We start from the raw sequence: 26,036 nt of genomic DNA on the forward strand, positions 1-26,036 counted from the left end.
AACACTTGACACCAACAGGAAAGAGAATTCATAGAAAGCAGGAAGAAAGCTGGCACCACTGATCTACTGAAGGAAATGAGAATGGTAAGGTGCTATTTTTACACAAACTATAAAAATACAACTTGTAAAGCAGCATATGTTAACAAGAATTATATCAGTTATATTAAAAACTAAACTAGATAATGAACTAGACATAGTTTTTATTTACAGGTCTGAGCAATAGAAATAAAACAATCCATGTTAGTTAAGTAACATCTTTTTTTTATTGAATTAAAATACAGTACAACATCTCTTGCACCAACAGAAATGACTATATATATATATGTCTATCTATGTCGATATATATTTAACAAGCACACACCACTGACCTATATACCTATATAACACAAACTATTCTTGCACAGCTGTAATTTGAGAGTAGCAGGTCCTGTTTCAGGGCAGAGTACGGAATGGACAGCTGTCTCGTGACTGATTACTGGGCATATTCCCGATGTCACAACGGCCCATTCACATCATTCACGTGGGTCAGGAAAGGCAAAAACACTTGGCCACAGTCAACATCAGAAATCCAACGTAGATCTGGATCTGTGTGGAAATCAAAATGAAAGTTAATGGTCATCACATCTCATTACATCAGCATTTTCTGTTCAAATTCAACCACTTGTTTGACTCAACTATTTAATCAAGATTGTAATAGTGTTTATGCACAATATTTATTTTCTTAAGGCTGCCACTAAGGGCTGTTTTCAACACTGATAAATAAGCATGATATATGCTCAATTAATCAATTGGTCAATAAAGTGTTCAGTGACAAGTTCATTATGTCCATCACTGTTTCCAAAGGCTTAAATCGACATATTCCAGTTGCTTGTTTTGTGTGATCAAGTGTCAAAAAGCCAGATATATTCAATCTACGATAAAAATGAAAAGAGACAAGCAGAAAATCCTCACATTTGAGAAGCTGGAAACAGTGATGATTCACATTGTTGCTTAAAATGACTCATGATTAATGATTAACCAATTATCAAAATTGATCCAGTAGTTTTTAGCCTTCATTTTTTTTTAAACTATGCTGGCCTGAATTAGGGTAACAATAACTTTAAGGAAAAAAGTGGGTCATATTAGTTGTTCCATCTGTGCAAAAATGGAGCTCAGTCCCATTGTATCAAAATGTAAACACAGTAGGTGGTAGGCAGCTGTAAAAACAGCAGCCTGTTGGTAGACAAGGGGAATACTTGATCACATGCTCTATCAGATTGATCCTATTCTTTACTCTGCAAATCCAGTAAGAAAAACAAACTCGAATTTTCCTGCATATATTAAAATGCAGCTGAGTGTGACACAAAGGCAGGCGTTGTCTAGGTTGCAGGATCTAGTTATGCAAACATTCAAGCAGAACGTAGTTTTATTATTCTGCCATAAAGGCCTATTGTTTACATATAGGACTTTCAACATGTAGGTGAATATTTCCAGGCAGAAAAAAAGCATATTATTACCTGTACACATCGAGGAAAGCCATCAAGAAGACGAGCTCTTGGTTCTCCTGCGTTTAATCTCGCTGTTGTGATATTTTTCTGCTATTTTCCTCTCGTGACCGGAGGGGGAATGGCGGTTTGTGTTCAGCTCGATCTCTCTCTTGGATCTGCCTTTACCTCCAGCATGGCAAGGGTACTCAACCAGGTTGTAGTAGTCATACTGATCGTAGTATGCCTCTTCGAAAGAAACAAATCTTTCCATGTCTGTCGCCATTTGGGAGCGAAGTGTAGCAGTTTCTACCAGACAAGCTCCGGAGCAAGTAAACAGATGATGTCACCCTGTGTTTATATACACGAAGTCACGTGATCATGGCTGTGCAGCTGGGCAGTCTGCAGTGTGAAAATATGAAACTCAATTCAGTAAAGTTATTCTATTCATAGTTTTTATTATTTGAAAAAAGCGAATGGATTATGGTTTGTTTCTATGTTATATCACTTGTTCTATTCATTATTGAACTGACTGTATTAGATAGATAGATAGATAGATAGATAGATAGATAGATAGATAGATGGATGGATGGATAGATAGATAGATAGATAGATAGATAGATAGATAGATAGATAGATAGATAGATAGATAGATAGAGTACTTTATTAATCCCGATGGGAATTTAAAGTATTAGGAGAAAAAACAAAAACAATGAGGTAAGTAAAAGATAAAATACAATTAAAGGGTAAATTATAAACAATAACTAAATAGACTAATTAAAATATAAAACAATAACTGAATAAATAAAAATAGAATAGACTATACCATAACTATCATACTATTTGCTGAGTATACTGTTCAGTCATGTCAAGATGCTTGCCTAAAATACACTTATTATCATTATTATTATTATTATTATTAACAACAACAACAAAAAGAGTTTAGCCTATAATACACTTTACATTAGTAAATAATAATAATATATCATTAATAACAATAATTTAATAACATTTACTATTTAATAAGCCTAAGTAGTAACAACAGCATTACTAATGTGTCATTGTTTTGTGAGATATTAAATTTAGGGCACTTCAATAACTGAAATGTGGCTTATGTTGGCTATGGAAATACTATCTAATAAAGTTAAGGTAATGGTTTACATTGCACAAAGTGCGAATACTATGTAGTCTAATGTACAATCCATTTATAGAGATGAATCCACAAATCACAACTAATATGCCACTCAAACATTTGGGTTACACTTATCCTTTTATTATAATTTTGCACAATGTATAATATAACCTTTTCTATTTTACTATTTATCTTATTTTATTCTATTGTTATGTAGTTATAATGGGTACTGGACGATGCTGTTGTGATGCTTAAAGTTCCCTCGTGATTTTGAGACCATGTTGGAAATAAGTCACATATCACATATTTTATATCTGTTTCTGATTATATAACACAGCAATATATATGTACAGTATATACATTTATTTTTCCGCTTTAAAATCCTTGCAATAACAATATATAACTCAGTTATATTATCATTCACCATCAATATTACTCTTGTACATAATGTTACTATTTTTTTACTTTATTTTTGTACTACTATTATCTTTTTATAGATGGTGTACTTATTATTTATTGTTCTTTATTCCTGTCTTTCTGTTTTGTTTTTTTACTATCCACTTGCTGCTGCAATAATATAAATGTATATATACAATATACTAATAAAGGAATATGTTATTTTATAATCCATAAATAAAACCAATCAATCAATAAAGTATGTATTATTAATTAACAGATCATTTGTTTATGTTCTTGCATATTCCATGTTATAAATTCATGCTGAGTTTGTTGTGTGGATTGTTTCATCATATGAACCCATCTGTGTTGGGGAGTAACTAGTTGTAACAGCATTACATAATTTAATTCCAAAATAAATGTAACTGTAATCTATTACAGCTACTGAGAAAATATGTTTCATTAAATTATAGTTACTTATGAAAATATTGCTGTTTACAAAGCGGGTTACATCTGAAGTCAGAAGTTTAAGATTTTGCTCAGGAGGGTTTTTTTTCTCTTTTTTAATATTTAACATGTTACTGAATACATATTGCTGTTTTTAATATTTTTAATTCAATATATTTTTATATTTTGTAAATAAATCATGGCGTGGGCTTATTTGGAGCACAAGTGGACTTCAATTGTGTCACAGTACCAATTAAGCCCATGCCAGACTTTTGACTTTTTCATAAAATATATTTGTATTATTATATTATTTTATGTTCCAAAATCTACATGAACACATTATAATACATTTTTCAATTGAGAAATAAATCTTGCTTTATAAGAAATGATCTCCCTTTTATATCATGTCAATATCCATGAAAAACACCTGAACTTAGATTTTGGTGCTTAATGGGTAGGCTACACTTACCCACAGCTGCAAACATTGGTTAGAAAATGAGTAACGTAATCAAATGTAATAAGTTACATTACTTTGATTAAATAATTGAAATAGTTACATTACTTATTAAAGGAGATAACTAGTAATCTGTAACCTATTACATTTTTAAAGTAATCTCCCTGCTATGCATGTAGAGTGTGTAGTATGATGTAGCCTATAGTATGTACTGTTGCTCCTCTGCAGCTCAGCAGCTCTGTGTCCCGCCCTCGGTGTGGCGCGTGCTGACGCGTTTCCACGTCTCAGCTCTGTCTCGCGAGCTCGCTGCGTATGTATGCGTGTCTCCAGCTAGGCCAGAGAGTGATGGCGGCGCCCGTCCTGAGAGTGTCCACCCCTCGGTGGGAAAGAATAGCCAGGCTTCTAGTTTGCCTGCTGGGCATACTGCTGTCTCTTTATGCTTTTCACGTCGAGAGGGAAAAGGCCCGGGACCCGAGTTATAAGGCTATGTGCGACGTCAGCAGCTCCATCAGCTGTTCAAAAGTCTTCAGCTCAAGGTAATTTGAATTCAGCAAAGAGCGCCGACACTGAAGCTCAGTCAAGCTTTCTGCTATTGTGGCAGAGGGAAGGGCTGCGCGGGTTTTACTGTCAAATGCACTCAATACATCTGCGTGCTGGCAGCTGAAGCTAACTGCAAACTCTAACTGCAAGCTGCTGATTGAACAACCTGTCTAATAGACTTGAAGTGATAGCTTTCATTTAACAAGCACATCATTAGCTTTAAAGCATCGGTGAAGCTAACTGCTAACCATTAGCCAACGCGACCCATTTGTTAACGTTGTACATCTTGGCCAGGAAGCTATCAACAGAGAGCTATCAGCACTGTTAAATTATCGGTTGCTGATGTAAATCGATTACTATAGCAGCCCTCTGTGTGCATGTAACTATTATTCACCCTTAACTTTAGCTCAAAAGTTAGCTTGTAGAGACTAACGTTATTGTTGTGAATGTGTGTGTGTCTGCTGCTGTTGGATGAAGCCTGTCATGGCTAAAGTGTTTGTTTTGGTGGTTACCTGGTTTATTGTTGACAGCTTTAGCAAAAAAGTAACTGGAACTGTCATGCTGCTGTCATTAGCTGCCGTGCTAATGTCACCGGCTCTCTGTTAGTCCGAGGGGTTAAACCCTACACCACCCTGGTTACCTAAAGGGACAGTGCGCACAGCTGCTCCAGAGGACAGTGGAGGGGACTGTGGCAGCAGTGTTGGCCACAGTACCTGAAAGTGTCAGTGCTGCTCACCATCACACACATACTGTTACCAGCCAGACAGCTCCACAGACAAAGCTGCTTCTTAAAAATCACAGCTCTGTGTGAAATCAAATCTTGTTAAGTTGCCATACCGGCTTTACTGTGGAAAATGTAACTGTCAGTGAATAACTCCACCTAGCTGATCTCACCCAATAAGTCAGACTTGGCCCTGAGCACATGCTTAGCATAACAGGAATGCAACCTGTCCAGGATTCATTACATACAATTGTAATATGAGTAAGTGAGTGAGGGACAGCTTTGCCATTGTCATTTAAAATAAACTGCTGTCAGTCATCAGCTGTTAGTGTATATATGTGTGTGTGTGTGTGTGTGTGTGTGTGTGTGTGTTTCGCAATGTGTACGCCAAATGTATTTGTAAGGACTGGATGTCACAATTTTGTCACTGGAGATTCTGCTCCATTCTAAACAATCTTGATGTCCAGCAGTCGCATCTCTAACACCATCCAAGAGCTACAAATACATTCAGTCCCTTCTATCTTTAGTGATGCAATGTGTTGTATTTATGTACGTTTAAATGTGTGCTCTGTGCATGCTTTCTCAAATGCTTATCAGTTTGAGATAAAGCCTTGAAACAAATTCCAGGGTGCCTGATGTAATGAATGGAAAACCTAACTGTCAGCTATAAAAACACAATTTATTAGACGAGAGGAACAAACTCACACGAAGTCGAAAATGAAATGAGATTGCTAAAACGTATAGCACACTAAGAAATAAATGTAACTTGCCCTTTTTTGTAGTTATTTTAAAATATTAACATACTTGGATGGAGGCATTAAGCGCTATCAGGCTATCAGTCTTCCCAAATATTTTATTGCATGCCCCTTAAGACTGTTACTTTGTGACACAATGAGGCATCTTGTTGTAGTGAATGAGAGGAAAAGTCTTGAGTTATTGAACCCTCTTCTTATCCATGTGCTCCTGTTGTAGGGCCTCAAAAGACACATGAAAAACTCAATCCTAATGTTCACTAATTATTTGGACATGTGATAAGAAGAATTAAGCATATGATTAGTGATAACTGCACAGTAGTACACACAAAGACATCAATGTATATTCAAACACTTTCAATTAAAAAGACAGAAATGAAACCACACTGAAAGTTTCTACCACGGTAGAGCAGTTAAACAGTTTCAGAGCAATAAACGTTGATATTTTAGCGGTACATGTCGGATACGTCCAAACATTCCAGACGACAGAGAGAAACTGCTACTTTTGATCAAGCCGAAATGACTGCACCTCTCTTATCTTTTTTAGTGTGCTAGCTCTTGTTTGGTTTTCTCAGGGAGATACTGTATCTACCATCACATTAAAAAAAAAAAAAAAAAAAAAAAGATGTTGAAACATGCAATAAATAGAATCTCATACTGTTTCACTGCAGGGCAAAAGCCTCACTTTCCTTCACCAAACAAACACAAAGTGGAATGTGAGATCTAATGTGTTGCACGCCAAGGGTTTAAAGAAGTCAGCGGTTGAACAGAAGATCGGCGTTAACGGGGCGAGGACGAGAGAGAGAGAGCAGGGTCGACATCGGCACTGGCACCAGCAGTCTTACCGCAGAAACTCAGACACATTAAAATACCGCTCTCTTGAGACAAGTACTTTAAAAGAGTTCTTAAAATAAGGCAAATTCAATAAAGGAATCACCTTTTATGGGGCTTTCATCTGTCACATGCACTGAAGAATTTGGTGGGGCAACCCAGGGCCTTAATCGTGCTGCTCAAGTTGTGTCAATAAGATTTTCTGTTGCAGTCACACCAAGGTCAAATAATGGAAGAAATGCACATTGTTTTACAGCATTCGTTTCCTCCTCCTCCTCCTCCTCCTCCTCCTCATAGGTCTAGATTGGGTTTAGTTTGCCATTTATCAACCTGGCTGGTGATGATGCAACGATTAGTCAACTGTCAACTTTATCTGCTTTCAGCTTGTTCAATGTGGTGATTTTTTATTTAATTAATAACTGAATATCATTTATAGGTCAGACAAAACTGAACATCTGTGGACGCCACTTTGGACTGTTTTGTGACATTTTGTAGACAAAGCCATTGATCAAATATTCAGCAGCAGACTAATCAATGATGAAAATAATCATTAGTTACAGCTCTAGTTCACTAACACAGAAATACTTTAATTTGCTCATCATAAAGCAGCTTTATTCAAATGATTTGACCTGTGTGTCTCATTGCTTTAAACTGTGCTTTTTATCTATTCTCCACTCCTTTAGTCCCACTCATTGCTTTTTAATAGTTACTATTTTTTTTTGCTGATGTTTCTTCTCTGTGGTTTAGATGGGGTCGAGGATTCGGACTCCTGGGCTCCATTTTTGGAAATGACAGTGCACTGAACCAGCCAAACAGTGTCTACGGGATTGTCTTTTATGCTTTTCAGCTCTTACTAGGTAAGATGTCATTTCCTTCATAGAAATATGTTTGACTATCAGAAACCCAGGTGACAAATCTCCCCTGCTGTTGCACAACCCCGGGCCTGACTCAACACTCTTTCCTACTCTTGTCACAGCTATATTTGGCCAAAACTGACTCACATGACACAAATCTTATAGAGAGGCTTTGCATGAATAAGGTTTTATCATTTAAAATAAGGGGCTTGTAATTTTTCTTTTTAAGAGTTAACATATTAGTGTAGTAACCATGAGTATATCAAAAGACCTTGACTGCTGTTATGCTGATAGTAATGCATTCATCCATGACCCTTTTAATTACATAAATCATGCCATATTTGTCAGTCTGAGTCATCATCACACACATATTTCTCCGCACGAGTGACTTGTTTTAACTCGAAGGTTTTTCCTGTTCGGTTACCTTCACAGTCACACTCTCCTCCCCTCAGTACATAGATGATATTGCTGACTCAGTCACGCCGCTCTGACATGTTTGCCTGCTGAGTGGCCCGTAGTCTCGCTCGGCCACCTGGCGCCGGAACAGAACAAGAGGTCCTTTTAGCCACAGCAGTTAGTGCTCATTTGACTAACACAATAGAGGCCCAGTTAAGCCAAACTGCTACAGCGGGTCAAGATTTCCATATTAAAAGGCGAGACTTCTCAGCGTCAGAACTTCCATTATTCTTACGGCCTCGGACAGTTTAATATTTAGCGGGCGAGACTCCAGAATCTGCATAACCGCAGCTTTAATCTCCATTTAATACCAGTGTACAGCATGGGACTACTGTTGTAACATACACAAGGGCTTTGCTGTAGACTCAAAAGTTTATATCTACATGAAATTAAATATTATCCCAAAATACTGCTTGGGCAATATGTGTCAAATCTATCATGGCATATGTTGTATTGTATAGGAATACAGATGTAAATTGTGACATAATAAGTTTGAATTACCTGAGCGTAGCACTCTTGTAGCACTGTTAGGAAACTTGATGCAGCAGAATCAGATATCACGCTTTCTCTCCCTTGCTTGTCTAAACTTGACTCCTACACTGCCCCCAATACCACTCTACTTTAGTCACTGAACTGTACAGATTTGGGTGTATGTATTATGCTAGAAGCAGCTGATGTGGCCTCTAGCCTCAAGCAGAGATGAGGAGTGGCAGCAGAAGTTCTGGGAACCTCATTTCCTTTCTAACTCCACACCGTCAGATTCTTTTTCACTTTCAAACTCAGCTCCCTCAGGGGCCACAGGAGGCTTTATACATGTTTTCATATGCAGCAGTAATCCCTGGCACCTGTTACCAGACTTTGATGTGCAAAATCAGGGGAGTTCTTCTTTTAATGGATAATACAACTAGAGAAGATTGTTGGTTTTTGGGTAATCCAGCAAATTGAATACCTGACAAATGAAAACACTTCATCATATTGACGCAAAATCAAACTCAACCATAAAGCAGTCCTACTAAGTGATTTATGATATTGCCTGCAATGGTCTAATGCACTAAGAGATACTTAAAGGATATCTGTCACAAACTAAACAGCATGACAGCACTGCATTTAGCTTCCCCTGCACTACTGACTACTACAACTGACTTTTTCTACTATCAGTAGTCATAGAAAGTGACAGGCTTTGACACAGTGAGCCCTCACACGCTGTATTTAGTTGATTGTATCCCTCGACAGTTGCCAGTTTACAGTATGTGACTCATTCATGTGCAGACAAACCACAAACTATTTTACTGGATGTTTTCCCAGTCACAGAAACCAGGACGCTCCTATTTTAGGTTCAGCTACGGAACAGCCAACAATTTGTAATTATGGATAAAGTGGAGCATCCTGGATTCCAATCAAACGTCTAATTAGACTTCATGAGTGATGATAAAGATGGAAGACGTGCCAATAATGACGCCTCATGTGTTGTGTCAGTGATTGTTACAAACCTGATGAAATAAAAGCCTCGAAGCTGTGACTGCACCTCATGTGACAACAGAAGGATATGACCAGTCTGTTCAGCGTGTGTTCTAAGGCGAGCGTCATCACGAGGAGGCCGACCGTATAAATAGAGAAGCGTCTCGAGGCCCCGAAAAAAGCCAAGAGAGGAAAGAGTAGGCATCATCATCATCATGGTTGCTTGTGTTTCGCAAGGTTGTGTCTTTTTCACTTTTGCCCTAAGCCCTAGTTTTTGTTTCTCGCCATAGGAATGACTGTCAGTGCAATGGCCGCCCTTATTCTCATGACGACATCCATCTTGTCGGTGGTGGGCTCGCTCTACCTGGGCTACATCCTCTACTTTGTCCTAAAGGACTTCTGCATCATCTGCATCACCACATACGCGCTGAACTTCATTCTCTTTATCCTCAACTACAAGCGACTGGTTTACTTGAACGAAGCCTGGAAGCAGCAGCTGCAGGCTAAGCAGGACTAAAGCTGTCGGGAACGGCAAGAGAAATACGACAAACAAACAGAAACGAGAAAAAAGAAAAAAAAGAAAGAAAAGAAATGTGACCTCTGAACATTTTTGACTTGCCACCAGGAGACCTTGCTTCCAATGTTTATTCTGCTGTGTGTTCAAAAAAACAAACAAAAAATGAAGAAATTTAACTTAAATGTTGGGCCTGACACCTCTATGTTGATTGCAAATACGGAAGGATTTATAAATGAAAGGGTTTTTTTTTTTTTTTCCTTTTTTTAATTTCTTTTACCTTGTTTAACATTGTACTCACTTAAGGAAGGGGGGCTGGCTGTGTGCGAGTGTGTATGTGCGTGCGCTCGTGCGTGGAGGGGAGACACATCCACCCGAGCAAGCAGAGGCAGAAGGCCACGATACAGAACGATGGAGGACATCTCTCTTTTTTGAACAAAAAAAGGATCGCAGAACGGAAGAAAAACGGGACATTAAAGGGGATTACTTGAACTGGTTAGAAGGGTCCTATTACTCCATATAGCAGATCTGCACTAAAACTCTGAGAAAGGGTCCCAAAATTGGAGGAAGAAAACACTCATTAGGTTATCGTACAGTTTGCAGATAAGGTTCTACAGCAAGGTGAGGTTGGGGGCAAAACGATTAACATTTATACAGAATAGTTTTGTTTTTGTTTTTTCCATGTTTACACTTTGTAGTACGTTTCTGTTTTATGAAGAGGACCACTAAAAATGAACACGGGACAATGTGAGATATATTGTGTGTAGATCAGTCAGATACTAGTTTGTTTTTTTTGCAATTCTGTAAATAGCTGCTGAGCAATATTCCAGGCTAGATTGTGATTTTTAGTGTTGACACAAACCTTTATGGAATTATAAAAACAAAACAACAACAACAACAACTGACAAAAGCAGAAATTGTCAGTGAAACCCGGAACAAACAAACAAACAAACAAACAAACAAACAAAAAAAAGGAGGAGAAAAAAAGGTGATCAACGTCACAGTTAGGTGGACAAAGTCTGAAGATGCGTTGGCGGTCAGCGCAGGGGACACACACACCTCACGTCACCTGCTGATCCCGGTCAGGCATGCAGTTCAGAGTCATGTGGATTTCTTTGTTATACGTGGTTATCGTTTCATCCGAAGCCACCGACACAAGTCTTTTAAATAGAACTAAAGGTTCTTTTTCACCATGTTTGCATAAAGGCAACGTCACTTTTCTTTTTCTTTTTTGGTTGTTGTTGTGTGAAAAGCATTTCTGACAACCATACAAGTGGGATCCATAAAGACTTATGTGCCTAAAGGAGTGTTAAGGTGATTTTTTTAAAAACGTATTTGTTTTTTTTTGTTTGGGAGGGGTGGGCGGGTTGGGCAAATGTCATGTTAACACCAGTTTTTGCTCGTTGTTTTTGTTGTCACAGGTCCAAGGCTTTATTTTTATGATTACAATTTTTGTAAATTAAGATACCAGTGAAGTGTTTCTCCCTCCCTAATAGAGTCTCATGAGGTAGCAAAGGCTGCTACACTGTGATTGTCTGCTCTGCTCCATGGTAGAGCGGGCCGGGTGGCAGAAGCATCTTTCCTCTCACAGTTTCAGTTGTGTTCACTGCTCATCTGGCTTTTGTTTTTTTTTTTAAAGTTCACTGTCCGGGCCTGTATACATTTGATGTCAATTGAACAGTAACAGTGATCTTGCCAAGCTGAGTTACAGTTCATTTGCAAGGATGTGAACAAAACTTTGAAAATGTAACACTTTGTTGACACGAATGGAAGATGCTTAACAAGGTGTAACTTGTATGTTAAGCCATATTGTTGGAGGTATGTTGGATTTTTTTTTTTTTTTTTTTTTTTTGCTCTGGTAGGAAGATATCCTGACGGTTGCTGGCGGTTTTTCTAAGATGAACATTAAAAGTTGCTCGAACATAGTGAGACAGATCGCAGTACTGGAGAAGGGAAGAAAAAAGAAGCAACCACAGCTCGCAGTGGCTTTGCTAAGAAATCCACAGTATTGTTGAACACGCTTAACAGATCAGCACCGAGCGACAAGAGAAGAAACATCGTCTTGTTTCCATCCAGAATCCACCAATTAAAGCATCCTACTTTTCAGATGCATGGTACACTTTCTTCCTGGCTCTAAGCATAAGTCGGCCATTGGACAATCTTGCACACACTGAAAGATCTATTATAATAATAATAATAATAATAGTAATAATTGTAATAATGTGATTCATCTGTGGTGTTTAAATAGTTTCCATCACTGCTAGTCTCCAGTGTAAGCCCCTTCACGTTTCATAGAAGTTCTCTTTCACCCATTTTTTTTGTGGGTGGGGGTGGGTGGTTAAAGTATTGATAATAGCAACAGACAAGGATGAAGTCATCAGTTTTGTATGGAGATGGTAACTTAAGGTGACACTCGCCCCCCCGCTCACAAGATATTTTACTACTTAGTCTGTACATTTTACATCACTGTTACCCATTTTCCAAAGTGTCATATTTATGAAGTGGTTTTTCCCGAAAGTCCAAGCAGACGGTGCTTTCCACTAATTTCACCTTCTGATGACGTAAACTTGAAGAGGCTCTTCACTTCTATCACTTAATCCTTCACAGTGAGGATCACACACACACACACACACACACACACACTGTTTGCCATGTAAATACTTTGTCTCCTCAGTTCCAGTACCAACAGCGTACTTTATAAATGTCACGCACAAGTGCACAAAACCAAAATCAAATATTTACTATTTGATTTTAACGGGAAGACACACTCCGCACACTTCAGTTCGCTTTGGAAAACGGTTCCCAGTTATGTGAAGTTGACACGATTGGTGGTGAACTGGCAGAAACAATACGAGCGCCGGTCCGGTCTTAACGAGCCGTCTGGCCCTCCATAGAATGGTTTAATGTTTGCATCATTTTTACTGCACGTCACCATTGAGATCTTCTTTATACAGTATTGCCTTGCCGGGCTAAACATCAGGTTCTTTTTCATCTCAACTCAGAATGAGTTAAGCAGCCACACTGTTTTTGTCTTTTTCTGGGGAAGCCTGTGCACTCACATGTAAGACAAGTCTCCAATGGATTCACAATGAAGTCTTTTTTTTTTCTTTTTTTTTAAGAGTTAAACTGACATAATTTGCTAGTTTGTTTTTTTAAGGTGACATCTATGAGTCCTGTGAGTATTGACCATAGAGTGGACCAGCATACAGTAGGTAGCCTCTCATTACATCCATGATAACAGTCATATGCAAGCCCTTTTACACTAGATGTGTGCAATTACTTTAAAGAGATGGGTAAGGAATTTGGAAAGAGGAAAATCTTCAGCTTGTTAAAGGAATCATCACCATGTTGTGTGATGATTTTAATATTTTAAAAAAAGAAGAAAGGTCAAAATCGATCAATACTTCATTCTCATTAATATTCATTTAGGCCCTGAGGTATAACTGCCATGTTAGTTGCATCACCAATGCCAACAAAAGTGCCTTCTGTTTGATCACTAGGCCTTGAGCCAAAGACGAGCAACAGTAATAGCCTTTTTAAAAAAAAGCGAAGAATGGTAACTGTAACAGGCACTTCTGCTTGCCTTCCTTAAGATGTAATCTGATCAATTGGTATTTCCCAAAGATTTGATATCCAATATCAGTGCAAAAATCAATACAATTACCAGAAAAAATGCCCTCTCAAATCAATGGCCGTTCCCCTTTTTCCCTTCCTGAACTCCACTATATAATTCTCATCTTTATTTTGTCTAGTTAGGACATGTTTGTTAGCTAAGAATTCACTCTTTAAACTACAAGATTGTAATGTTATTTTCCCCCCTTATCATTAATTGATGCCCTTTAGCTGTATAGACTGTTAACATTCTGGGTTATTTTAGTAAAAAAAAAACTTGAGGGGTTGGAGGGCTAGGAATCCATGTGTCAGCATAAATGTTTATTAAATTTCTTTGTGGAGGAAAACTTACTGGGTTTGCTTCTGTATTGCCAAATATGTTTTAAAATGCTGTATTTTCTTACATGGAAAAGTGTTACATGAATGGTAGGAGTGGTGCGAGAAAAAAAATTAAATTGTTTAAATCCAGCTTACCTTAAGGGAAACTGTGGAAAAGGTTGACATGAAAACATTTTTAATTGTGTCATTGTCATGTGGAAATGATCTACCATTAAAACATTCCCTCTGAAACCATCTGTCATCTCACGTCTTTTGAATGAATGTAAATGACTATTAAACATAAGAATGATTATCACTGCTGAATAGAAGCATTTGGTTCCTCTGATAGAGGTTTAGTTGCAAAAACTGATTCCATTTTTAATCTGGTTACAAGTTAGTAATTGTTAAGCTAATTTTTTATCTGCTGTACTTTTATACTCTACTATTAGTAGAGAGCAATATATAAAATATAGGGGCAGCAATTTACTTGAAGTATTTAATTTGCCTAAATAATAAATATCCAATCAGTGTGTCATTTAAAAGTTGAAAAGAGTAGTTCAAATCGATATGATGAGAGATTTGGAGGCATGCCGGATTCAGATGTGATGGTGTAGGTTTGCTTTCAGTAGTGTGTGTGAAGGTGGGGATACTGAAGTCAAAAGAATACCATGACTATTATCATATTATCATACTTTTTTTTTTTTTTTTTTTTACATAATAGAAGTATAACAAACAATTCACTATTATTAAACTAATGTTTAGCATTTCCTTGTCAGATGTTTACAGCCCAAACAACCTCCAGCAAAAAGATGGAGCAGCTTGTACAGCAAAACCTGAGTGGAGAAGTTTGTGAAGCTTGTTGCTGTGCGAATACAATAAAGCTGAAGCTAATTTAGATAAGCAAATAACACTTCCACCTATTTAGCATTTATAGGCAGTATATAAATGTACTAAATGTTTATATTTATATTTATATTATGATGTAGTTATGAGCAGACGTAAGAGTTTACAGTATCTAATGTATTTGTCAGCAATTATAACTTTTCGCATGAAGACATTTTATAACTTTATAAATCTACATTTTCTTATGTGTCTCATCTAGAATGTGGCAGCTGGACATAAAATGCTTTAGAACAGCCGTGAATATGAGTTAGTATAACAGTTTGTCTAAGAATCACGTGTTTAGATCTTGATGTATTTAATGTGGATCAGACACACCTGGTTGATAGCTTGTCTGTTTAGGAGCAATATCTTTTCTGATAATGATTCCAGGAATTAGACTGGTGTTGGTTTTAATGATTGACTGTTTAATGCTGCGTGAGTCTGCACATAATGTAAGACAGTTATTGTGTATCAGCAATAACAGCTAGACCAAACCCAAAAGCATTTGTAATACTAGAAACTTTTTAGCACTCTTTCACATATAGAACACGTCTTAGTTGTGACTGGTTAGGGACAATGAAGAGCTTCATGTACAGTGTAGTTTAGGTATGCATCCTGCCTGCTGCTACATGTTTGAAACAAAGTATCCATCTAGATATAACACAGAGGTCAATGTGATAAGGGTATGAGTGGAGTCGCTGATGGTGAAAAATCTGATTGCAGTCACGCCATCAACAGTCAACACATCATTTAACCCTTGAGCTGTGTGTTGACTTTAAGTCATGATGATTTGGGGAAACCAAACTTAAGATTGTGTAATACACCACTGTGTGCTCTATAAACTGCAGCATGAGTAGTGTTAGACAATCAAAAAATGACTCAAAAAGTTACATATTAAGTACATTGTTTGTCTTTAATACCTTCATTTCCCCCCCCAGTTGATTCTACATATAAAAATAAACACTTTTGTGATTAGTCAGCATTGCAATTCATTAACATTACAAGTACAGAGCACTTTTATCCTTGAAATATCAGTAAAAACACAGATTGGTTGTAAAAAACAGATTCAAACATTTGTTAAAAAAACAAAAGACATAGAGGAAAGGAAAGTAGAGATAGTGTCCCTTTCCATTACAGTGTCTTTCATCACCTGACCAGAGGAAAGGTCAGAGTTTATCACAAAAATGATTGTACCCAATCATTTTATTGATCTTGACTTTTTCATGATATCACAAAGGAAAGCACCACCTGTAACAGCTAAATAAATGTCCTCGGTCTACATTCAGGTGACCTGAGGAGACCCGCATCACAATATTAGCTGTCCATCAAACCCATATTAAAGCAGCTAATTGTGAATTACATTATCGATGAGGCACTAGAGGCAAAATTTCATATCAGAATCAAACATTGCTTACATGTTAACAGTTGATTTCTGGAACATCTGCTTATAGTGTTGATGGTTTTGTTAAGGAAATACACACCACAGGAATAGCACAGCTTAGTTGTGTTTCATGGTGGTTTGACTTCATATGTAGGCATTGAAATGGTTTCAAAGGAAATGTTTCATATGTGCTTAAATTAACTGACTGAATTTTACCAGCATTTTTTCCATAAGTTGCTGTGCTTTCATGGGATCAAGTCTGTCCTGGACTGGGTGTCTCAACACTGGTGGGTGTCAAAGGGAGCAGGGATATTTGGTCCAAGGAGGAAGTCTCCCAGTTTCATTGGCCAGTCTCCAGTACCTCTCCTTCAGGACGAATGCTGCTGCTTTGGGCTGCCTTTGCCTGGTGAAAACGCCCTTCTTGTTGCCCACAACACGGGTGATCCCTGCAGACATAAGGAGGATCAATGAAAACCTCGTCAGACACGGTGGAAAAACTGGAGCCTTTTCCTCAAGCCAATAACAGACTGATAAAGGTATGGACAGATTCATTTTCTGATTAAACTGTGCTTTCTGAATGCATAGAGCCAGAACGCTAAGCCTTAGGTAGTTAGAGGTTAACAAAAATAGCTCTGTCACCAAGGTGTTCTGATTTGTTAGCGCAACAGACGGGGACAGGGGGGCTAGAAAGCTGGCAAGATATCAGCACTGGCTTTCAAACATCTCCTAAATGCCCAAGTGACACCTCCTGCAGTGCAACTTCAACTCATGCTAGGCTTAAACAATGCCAGCACCATCTCCATAGCAATAACACAACACTCAATATAGTCATGGAGCAAAATAAATAGCAATAAAAGTCTACAGCCATGCTGGCAGCAATGTGAGGCTATACTTGAACTAAATGATCACATGAGCATGCTAACATAAAGGAGTGCTGTGTATGAACAAGCAGCAAATGACAGCTGCAGGTGCTGCAGGTTGTGATCCGCAGCTTCAGTACCTTGTACAGTCATGAAGTCGGCAAAGTTCCAGATTAGTTCACCAATGACATACTGCTTCCTCTTCTGGTCGAACACATCATGGTAACTCTGTAGGACTACATTCTGATACTCCTCCGTAAACATCACGGGTGGATCCTGGAAAGTAAACATGAAGCCTCTTACTACAGGTCTCAACATGGTCTCTGTGAAAATATTACGCAAGCCGTACAGATTCACCAAGAAAACAAATGTTCACTGCTGGTACACTACAGCTGTGTATTTAGGTGTATGTGTGTATCCTCACACTGTGGAGCCCTGGCACTGCATCTGCTCCATATTCACTCTGGATGATGGGTTTCTGGTACTTCCCATACCAGCTCTCAAACTGGTTGTTGAGCTGTATGGGGATGACCTCCAAGTGACCTGGATCATGATACCAGGAGAAGTAACTGTTTACACAGATGACATCCACGTAGGGAGCCTGGTGATGGAAGAGAAAAGAGCAAATGTGACTTGTAGAGATAAGATTCAGCTTTATTATACCAGCATGGCCAACACTTTTCTTAACTGCAAATAAAGCCCCAACATCAACTCTCAATTTAAAGAATCTGAATGCTCATAAAAGCGATAACTACTACTACTGCCTGTTATGAGTCTAAATATGTACCATTGTTCCAATAGCAATGTTTAACGTAATACATTATTTCAACACATTATTATTATTATAACTATGTGATTTTTGGCCATGAAAGACAGTAGCAGTAACTGCACAAAAGCTCTCCCAAATGCTCACAAAATGAATACACCCAGCCAGAGGTCTTTACTTCCATATTAGTGCCTGCAGTCAGTTAGCCAGCAGCTGCAAACTAATCAGTACCTTTAAGAAAACATCACCTTGAAAGATATTCCTCACAGCATAGGAATGTGAACATTCCTGAAACTTGTCAACAACTCCGCTTGACATAGTGTCAACAAGTTCTTCAGAATTTGAAGAGATACACATCTGAATAAGGCATCTTTTTCACAAGGCTTTTTATCTGATTGGCTATTATGTAAAATATTACAACATTCAGTCAAGTGGCATGGTCTGAGAGAGGGGGACAAAGTTGTAGTTTGCTCTATTTCTGCGTAAATGCATGCAATTGTGAGCAATTCATTTGAAATGCAGTGTATAGAATATAACAATAATTCAGATGAATGTGTCTGCCTGTCAGCCTGATCAAAAATGGTGTCGTGCTCATTTTTATTACTTTAAGATGAGAATGAATGTGAAAGCTTTCAGCATCTGTCCTGCATGAGTTATTAGTATCTTGTGCTCTGCTATTAGGTAGATAACCTTTTTATTAGTTGAACTGAACTTTGAAAGAGTCACCTAACACTAGTCTGTACAGCAGTGTTTTGCTGCACCTGTAACCACACCTAACAGTCATAGTGGACTGACCCTGGAGTTATCAGGGTTCAACCACCGGAGGGCAGCAAAAACACGATTTTTAGAGAGTGTTAAGTTACTCTTTAACTAAAGTATTTGAGGCCAACAGTGCAAATAAAAAAGATAGTAACAACACTTATCTTAACAGAATTAACTACAGCTAATGTGAATAATAATGGATAAAAAATATGGCAATCAACATTTTGTGCTGGTTTTCACTTTGGCATACTGCAAGTGGGTGAGTCCTGTGAAAACTCACCCCCTTGTCCCTGGCGTAGTTACTGTCTGTGATGTAAGTGACAGGCCGGGTGGGGTCCAGAGCTTTAGTGTGCATTATCAATGTCCTGTAAGACAAACAGAAAACACCTTTAGGTGATGAAATTTAAATTCGGAGTAACTTTTGAGTCACTACAATGCCCAAAAAAAAAAAAAAGCTGGCAAGCATATCAAACAGTTTGCTATAATCATGTATGAGTGTTAAATACATTTCTTTTGTCGGTCACAATCCACGTGTGACCGACCAGTCTGGCAACATAATACCACTTTGTTTGATTGGTACAGTTGTTTGGCAGGTTGAGTGTTTGTCTCCCTGAAGCCTAGGGCTGTTACTGAGCTGTTAGAGTCTAGGGCAGATTCATGACAACTCTGACTGCATTCCACACTTCAAGAGGTGTGACCAAGAAACAAAACACTATCTCACCAGGAGACGCGTATATAGACGTTTTATAAATGCTTTCCTTTTTTTTAAAAAATTGGGGTTTTTAATGACATTTATCCTAGTAGACCAGTTTTTATCCATCTCTGCACTTTTAACTATTACATAAAAGGAAAAAACGCAAAACAAAACAAAAAAAAGGACTGTGAATGATAAGATAAGTCTTCCCAAAAAATGACTTTACTCACTTGAAATAAAATTCAGCTGGTGGCATCTCCGCTGCTGGCTCATTGGCTACTGACCACATGACCACAGAGGGATGGTTCTTGTCCCGACGAACAAGCTCGTCCATGACAACCAGGTGATGAGCCAGGGAGGCGTTTCCAAAGCTACGACTACATCGTTGGGAAAGACACAGAGATGACAACTCATAAAAAACCAAACAAAGACCATCATTCCAGATCCATCCATCATTTTACGTTACCTAGCCTCAAACTCTCTGTATAACATCTGTGAGATAGAACAGCGACATCTGTCCTGTGTCATGTACAGGTCAGAACGGTTTCCTGTTTCAGTGTCTTTCATGATTTATTTAAAGAGGTTTTTTAATATATTCTCATACCTTTGATTTCCTGACGCAGAGGTTTAACTCTTAAAAACTGACTAACATTCATGTTCATGCATCTAAACACAAGTAAATTAAAATGTTACCACAGACACAATGTGAGTGAGTGCTACAGGCATGCTGGAAAGTGAGAAGTCTTTTTCTCTGTTTCTTCTTTTCTCTTTTGAGTAAACCTAACCGAATTACAACCACATGTGATGCTTCATAATGAATTGAAGCTTAATGGAAGTTGGCTAAAAGCTGTTTCATTTAATTCATGTAACTGGATAAACATGCAATAATTTGAGATGGAAATTGCTTTGTGCAAGTGTTTTTTGTGTGACCAGTTACCTCTTTTTTTAACAATTCAATTCACCATTAAAAAATATGAACATATATTTTATGAATATGCATCTTACATTTTGATCTATAACTCTACTTTTTCCCCAAATTAATTCCCAGTTTTGTAGACTTTCATATAAGCCCAATCATTATGACTGTAAAAACATTATGAAGTGCTAACTTGCATATGTAGTTTGTCGTTTGTCAGGAGCAGTTGACACCTCACATACTCTAAATTTCAAAAGTGTGTCCTCTGACCTCACACACTGTGACTAATCACACTGTTGACCGCCCTTCAACCCCTAAAATACACCCAAAGGCCACAACTGAGCGGTGACACCTACATATCTTTAATGCCCACCCCTGGACACTCATCAATCACCACGATGCCGTGACGGTCACACATCTGCAGGATCTCCTCCGCATAAGGGTAGTGGCTGGTGCGGAAGGAGTTGGCCCCCAACCACTTGAGTAAATTGAAGTCCTTGACAATCAGGGGCCAGTCAAAGCCTTTTCCTCTGATCTACAATACAGGGGAAATACATGAAGGAAAGATTGGATTATCGAACTGAATCCACTTTTTCTAACACACTTTTCATGCAAATATTATGAGTCTTTGTCCGTGTAGTGTAAGGGGGAGAACTGGTGTTATGTCTATAAATGTAAGAACATACTGTGTGTGTTGCCTCAGAGCAAAATGAACACTTAACTTAACTTAAGTCTTTTGCTTCCCTCTAGTGGTACTCACGTCAGAGTCCTCATGTTTATTGACTCCATGGAAATAGAAGGGCTTGTTGTTTATGAGGAACTGGGTGCTGGTAACGTTGACAGTGCGGATGCCAACTGGCAGACTATAGACATCCTCATATGTTGATCTTTCATCAGCTGCCTTCAAGCGAACCTGGAGGTTAAACAAAAGAAAAAGAAGAAAATCATGATGAAAAAACTGAGGTCTAGTCGGGAAGTTCGTTCTTACACAAGATAACAACACTGCACACACAAAAAGGTGCAACAAAAATATAAGATGAGGAAGAAAAGCAGAGGGAAGTTAAAACTGGAATCTGGCTTTCACAATATCTAAAACATTGAAACTGTGTGGGAGAAAGCACACAGGAAAGCTGCAGCAAAACCACAAAGAAAGATCAACACTTTCAACATACACAAGGTCAAGTTATATATATTCAGTGTATACTCACATTTGACTGGAATTGAGGATTATAATAATAATAATGTATTTCATTTAAAATGCCACTTAAAGTAGCAGCAATTTCTGTGAAGCTTATAAATCTTGTGTGAGAACAAACCTCCCAATTAGACATCTATTCAGTTCACTTAGGACTGTATAGGAGTTGGTTGAGTAATAGTGAAGTTCTCTTTGGGGTGTCACACAGGATGCTCAGATGCAGTTAACTCTGCTGATTGTGAACACGACAGCACAATCTCACAGCTACTTAGGCCTACAGGTGTAAAGTTGAAGGAAGTGTGTGTGTGTGTGTGTGTGTGTGTGTGTTTGTGTGTGTGGGTGGGTGGTCTGGGTGCATTCAAACCAAAAACACCTAGCTTCTGCCAGTTCACAAATCAGGGCAGGCATCTCAAAGCACTCATCAACAGTTCACACCATTGAAAGATAGAAAACCTGAGTCATAATGTAATGTCAGAGATCTGATCGCTCCTGTTGACTGTTGGGCCATGCAGCAACATGTAGCGGATGTTTGTATCTGACGAGTTCGATAAGAAACTGCTTTATATTTCTGTGGGAACAGATGCTGTTGCTACTTTCGGAGATGTAGATCAGGTCTGAAATGCACATCTTTACGCAAGTGGATTACAGTTAGTTTGGTGCAATATAAATGTGTGTATGAAGCAACTGTGACTTAATCATTTATTCAAGATCTGTTAAGTGTTGACTAATCACACTTGATCATTTAGTGGTGAGACAGGATACATTCATGCAGTAAATCATCAACAACACTTATGTATATTGAAGCATAATACTGTAATATTGATGCTTATATTCCAGCATAACTATAATTAGATTTTTAAAACAGTTTTACATTTAATATGATATACTGTAACTTCATTTGACACAAGACTCGCAAGTTCAGTGGCAAAGCTCACCACACATGACCTGAATCTCTTTGCCGCGTGTGTGTGTGTGTGTGTGTGTGTGTGAACATGTTGTTTTACCTCCATAGAGTAAAGATAAGCTGGAGTCTCGTGCATCAAGTACGGCCACCACAGGTTGACATCTTTCACTTTGAGCACTCCAGTTGACTCGTTGGAGGAGGCCACACAGCGGCGGTTTTTGTCCATCAAAGTGACCTTCAGGGAAGCCGTTGCAGCACCTTGGACTGATACTTTGTATTTGACCAGACCTGAAACACAGAGGATACAACAAAGTCTAATAAAACAAGACATCTTTCTGTACGTGATGAAGCTGATATCCACTTACTCCATTGAATTCTAGCCAATGTTGCATACATTTGTATTTATTTACCAGTGTTATCCAAGAAGTCAGTCACCACAGTGATGTCATCCACATAAGCTTTAGGAGTTGTATACAGCAACACGGAACGATGTATCCCAGCATAGTTGAAGAAATCAAAGTAGATGTTTTGCACGAAAAACCCAGCAGGATACCTGTTGACCAATTACATTGTTCGTCATTATCTCCATACTCATAGACAGGCAGCATGTTTAATACTGACTAAATACTACTTTAAACTAGAGAGAGGCAAATGATCTGAATTAAGACAGTTCACAGCAGAGGAAAACAGCCAAATGTATTTGTATAGCAGCAACAGTTAAAGTGCCTAAACGAAGGTGAAGTGTCAGTTGTGTTAGCAGAGTAAGAAGTTGAAATGGTGACTTAATTTTTAATAATGAAATCGGTTAATGTTTAAAATCTGACAGGAGATGAAATGTCCTTTAAAATGTCACTGCTGTCAGGGGAGTTGAAGTGTCATCTGTACTGTAAAGATTAAACATAGTTAAAGTGTAAGCATGAAAGCAGCTGAACTGTCAGATGATGTTTAAGCAGCTGACTTTTCTCCATTTTTTATGGATATGAAACTAAAGTCACAGCCAAAGTCAAAGTGTAATTGATGAAATTGGGATAAAGGACACTTGAAGGGTCAGTTAATGTGCAAGCGATGAAAGCAGTTTAACGTTTTGTACATTGGTTGAACTATTTGTAATTTAACCATTCTAATCTAGCACAATACACACCAGTATTAAAATGTCTAAAAGTATAAAATATAAAAATGCAGAAAGAAAAAGAAAACTGAATAGATGTGAAAGTGTTGCGACCTGTTTAAAGTTTAAATTACTATACATTATTTCAAAGTTCAAACATTTGAATTGAAGCACAACTTTAAGATTTCTTATTAAATCAGTGTTTTAATAAGGAAAATGAATGTGGTTACTTGGTGGGGTCGTTCATGTGCTGGATGATTCCTGGAGGAAGAGTCTGTAGAGTCAGAGTGTTGTTAACAGCGATGGTAATCCTGCACGGCATAGTCGGATCTTTGCGGATTACACTGCCTATCTCTGCCTCAAAGGGAAGATGGCCACCGTCATGCTCTGCCACTTGCACCCCGTTCACCCACTGGAAAGAGGAAACAGTTATTCTTAAGCTGCTTGGTCATATAGACGGGTACAAAGGGACGACAGAGGATAGAAATAGTCTATAAATTTAATACAAGCATGATAGTTTGGGATTTTGGTGGGGGGGTATACATAATACTCACCACCACTGAATAATAGTGAGCGCTCCCCACTCTGAGAACCACTCTAATTCCCTCATCGGTGATCCAGCGGGCAGGCACCATCACCTCTCGCTCATACCACACCCAGCCAATGAAGTCTCTCAGTGTGGCATCCTGGGTGATGTCATTGTAGCTGGCGGGTACCGGCATGTCAATCACTGGGCCAGTCTAACACACAGGAGCACATGGAAGTGGGGGAAAATGAAAAACCTTGATTTATTTGTAACAGACTGTAATTACATGATAATCATCCATAATTATAATAATAATAGTAACAGCATGATCATAATAGACTACTATACTACCCCCGATTTAATATCAGTTAAACTGAAACAATCACATGTTCCTTTAGTCTATAGAAACATAATAATGACACCAGAGGTTTATGACACTGTGATATTTTTCATAGGCTAGAGATGACATCAAATAGGGAACGAGGAAAAGCAAAAATTTACCTTTTTTCCCTTATTACTTCACCTTATTCCTTCCAATTACCATAAGAACAAACTGAGGATCAGCTGAAATTTTTTTTATTATATCACAGCGTCATAAACCTCTGGTATCATTATTATGTTTCTATAGTCTAAAGGAACATGCGATTGTTTCAGTTAAACTGATATTAAATTGGGGGGAGTGTAGTAGTTATTAATCTTATTTATCAGTTTTGAACTTCTATGATATCAGAGTACTGTCCACCAACAGACTGACAATACATTTAAGTTTATTATAATATTCTCTATAATATTCCCATAAGGACTTACAGTATTGTATGAGAAGTTTCTGTTTTGGACAGCTTAGGTCAGGAGCCCAAATGAACATGAAAACATGTTTTCATGCTCCATCATTCCTTCACTTCATAATGTAATTACAGTGTAGGTGATGAGAGTCTTAATGTGCAAAAATGTATTCAAAAATGTATCTGAAGCTTCAACCATCCAAATGAGTCAAATCAAGTAGATATCTCTCAATGTTTATCGTTTTAGTGTCAAAGTCCCTGTTTTTGTTACTATGCTTCCACCACAGCTCAACAGGGAAACACAAAGAGGGGATTTGATGCTTAAAAGACTGTAAATGTGGCAGCTGCCCACATCCAGGTCAACTTTTAAATGCATGTTTGCACAAAATGGATTGTGTATTTTGGCTCCCATCACTTACACTGAAAGTATATTTGAAGGGGATTTTTAACAGCCAGTATAAACAGGAGGAATGATTACAACGATGAAAACTTCTTCTGTGAACTTATTCTTTGTGCATGTATGTAGATTTACCACTACACGTATTTGACCTACAGTAGCAGTCTAAAGTTTTAACACATATTTACACTAGCTACATCATGTTTACGTGCTGGTTGTTTTTGGCTGCGATCCTGCTCACCTCTGCCAGGGGACTTTTGTACCAAGCTTTTTGGAAGCCCTGGTTCCTGTCCGTGGACTTGTCAGCCCGGAAGACCCACAGCCCGTTCAGCTCCTTCAGCTCCCTGGAGGAAGACTCTCGGGGGAAGAGCATCCCAGTGTCCAGCGGAGACGCCGCGTCCCACAACGACAACACACACAGGACCCGCAGCACAGCGAGGACACCAGGGGAGGACATCCTAGACACACTGCCGCTGCTGCCGCTACTGCTGCTGAAGTCCCAGGAAGTAACTCGTGCTGCTGAGTTGAGTCACATGATTTACTCTGCTGTCACGTGATCACAGAGCCAATCCCTCACAGGTGTAGTGCAGAAAAGAGATTGCTTGCCGAAAAATGACTGCCCCCGACGGGAACGCGCATCAGAGGAAGTGAGCGTAGGTCTACTCGTAGAAACGGGTCAGCTGGCAGGCGCAGCATCGAGACAACTGTTTTTATTTTACTGTGCAATAGAAATGTCCTGTAGCCCTGCCGAAAAGTGACTGTACCGATAACTCTGGATTGGAAGTTGTTACATTCTCTGTCTTTTCAGCATGAACGGTAGAGGAAACCAGGTGCATGTATAGTTAGATTTGGTCAATATCACTCCTTGCAATAAAGAGTTATAGGGTGCAGTCACTTTTCGGCAGGGCCTCTCCT

General features: G+C 38.5%; 2 protein-coding genes across 2 annotated transcripts; one reads left to right on the forward strand and one right to left on the reverse strand.

Annotated features, from left to right (window-relative positions):
* The first annotated feature begins 4,237 nt into the window (after positions 1–4,237).
* Positions 4,238–11,166, forward strand: vkorc1l1 (vitamin K epoxide reductase complex, subunit 1-like 1). Its single transcript, XM_053331370.1, has 3 exons — positions 4,238–4,428; positions 7,484–7,593; positions 9,795–11,166. Exons 1-3 carry the CDS (start codon positions 4,238–4,240, stop codon positions 10,019–10,021), a joined length of 528 nt encoding a protein of 175 aa, XP_053187345.1. The 3' UTR covers positions 10,022–11,166.
* Positions 11,167–15,914: 4,748 nt separating this feature from the next.
* Positions 15,915–25,609, reverse strand: gusb (glucuronidase, beta). The gene is made up of 12 exons (XM_053331761.1): positions 25,363–25,609; positions 23,971–24,156; positions 23,647–23,828; positions 22,719–22,861; positions 22,409–22,596; positions 20,970–21,122; positions 20,566–20,744; positions 19,524–19,670; positions 18,880–18,964; positions 17,496–17,672; positions 17,212–17,347; positions 15,915–16,657 (listed from the first exon to the last, which is right to left on the reverse strand). The coding sequence occupies exons 1-12, from the start codon at positions 25,576–25,578 to the stop codon at positions 16,506–16,508; spliced, it is 1,944 nt and encodes a 647-aa protein (XP_053187736.1). The 5' UTR covers positions 25,579–25,609; the 3' UTR covers positions 15,915–16,505.
* Positions 25,610–26,036: the final 427 nt, after the last annotated feature.

Source organism: Scomber japonicus, chromosome 13, assembly GCF_027409825.1.
Source record: "Scomber japonicus isolate fScoJap1 chromosome 13, fScoJap1.pri, whole genome shotgun sequence".
Taxonomy (NCBI): Eukaryota; Metazoa; Chordata; class Actinopteri; order Scombriformes; family Scombridae; genus Scomber; species Scomber japonicus.

What these genes read in the sequence shown, in the direction of transcription:
- vkorc1l1 (XM_053331370.1), top strand. Translation starts at nt 4,238, where the DNA reads ATGGCGGCGCCCGTCCTGAGAGTGTCCACCCCTCGGTGGGAAAGAATA. An exon ending in TCAAAAGTCTTCAGCTCAAG is followed by an intron (nt 4,429 to 7,483) that starts GTAATTTGAATT and finishes TCTGTGGTTTAG; the next exon opens with ATGGGGTCGAGGATTCGGAC. An exon ending in TGCTTTTCAGCTCTTACTAG is followed by an intron (nt 7,594 to 9,794) that starts GTAAGATGTCAT and finishes TTCTCGCCATAG; the next exon opens with GAATGACTGTCAGTGCAATG.
- gusb (XM_053331761.1), bottom strand. Translation starts at nt 25,578, where the DNA reads ATGTCCTCCCCTGGTGTCCTCGCTGTGCTGCGGGTCCTGTGTGTGTTG. An exon ending in CACATGAACGACCCCACCAA is followed by an intron (nt 22,862 to 23,646) that starts GTAACCACATTC and finishes ATTGGTCAACAG; the next exon opens with GTATCCTGCTGGGTTTTTCG. An exon ending in ACTACGCCAGGGACAAGGGG is followed by an intron (nt 17,673 to 18,879) that starts GTGAGTTTTCAC and finishes TTCCATCACCAG; the next exon opens with GCTCCCTACGTGGATGTCAT.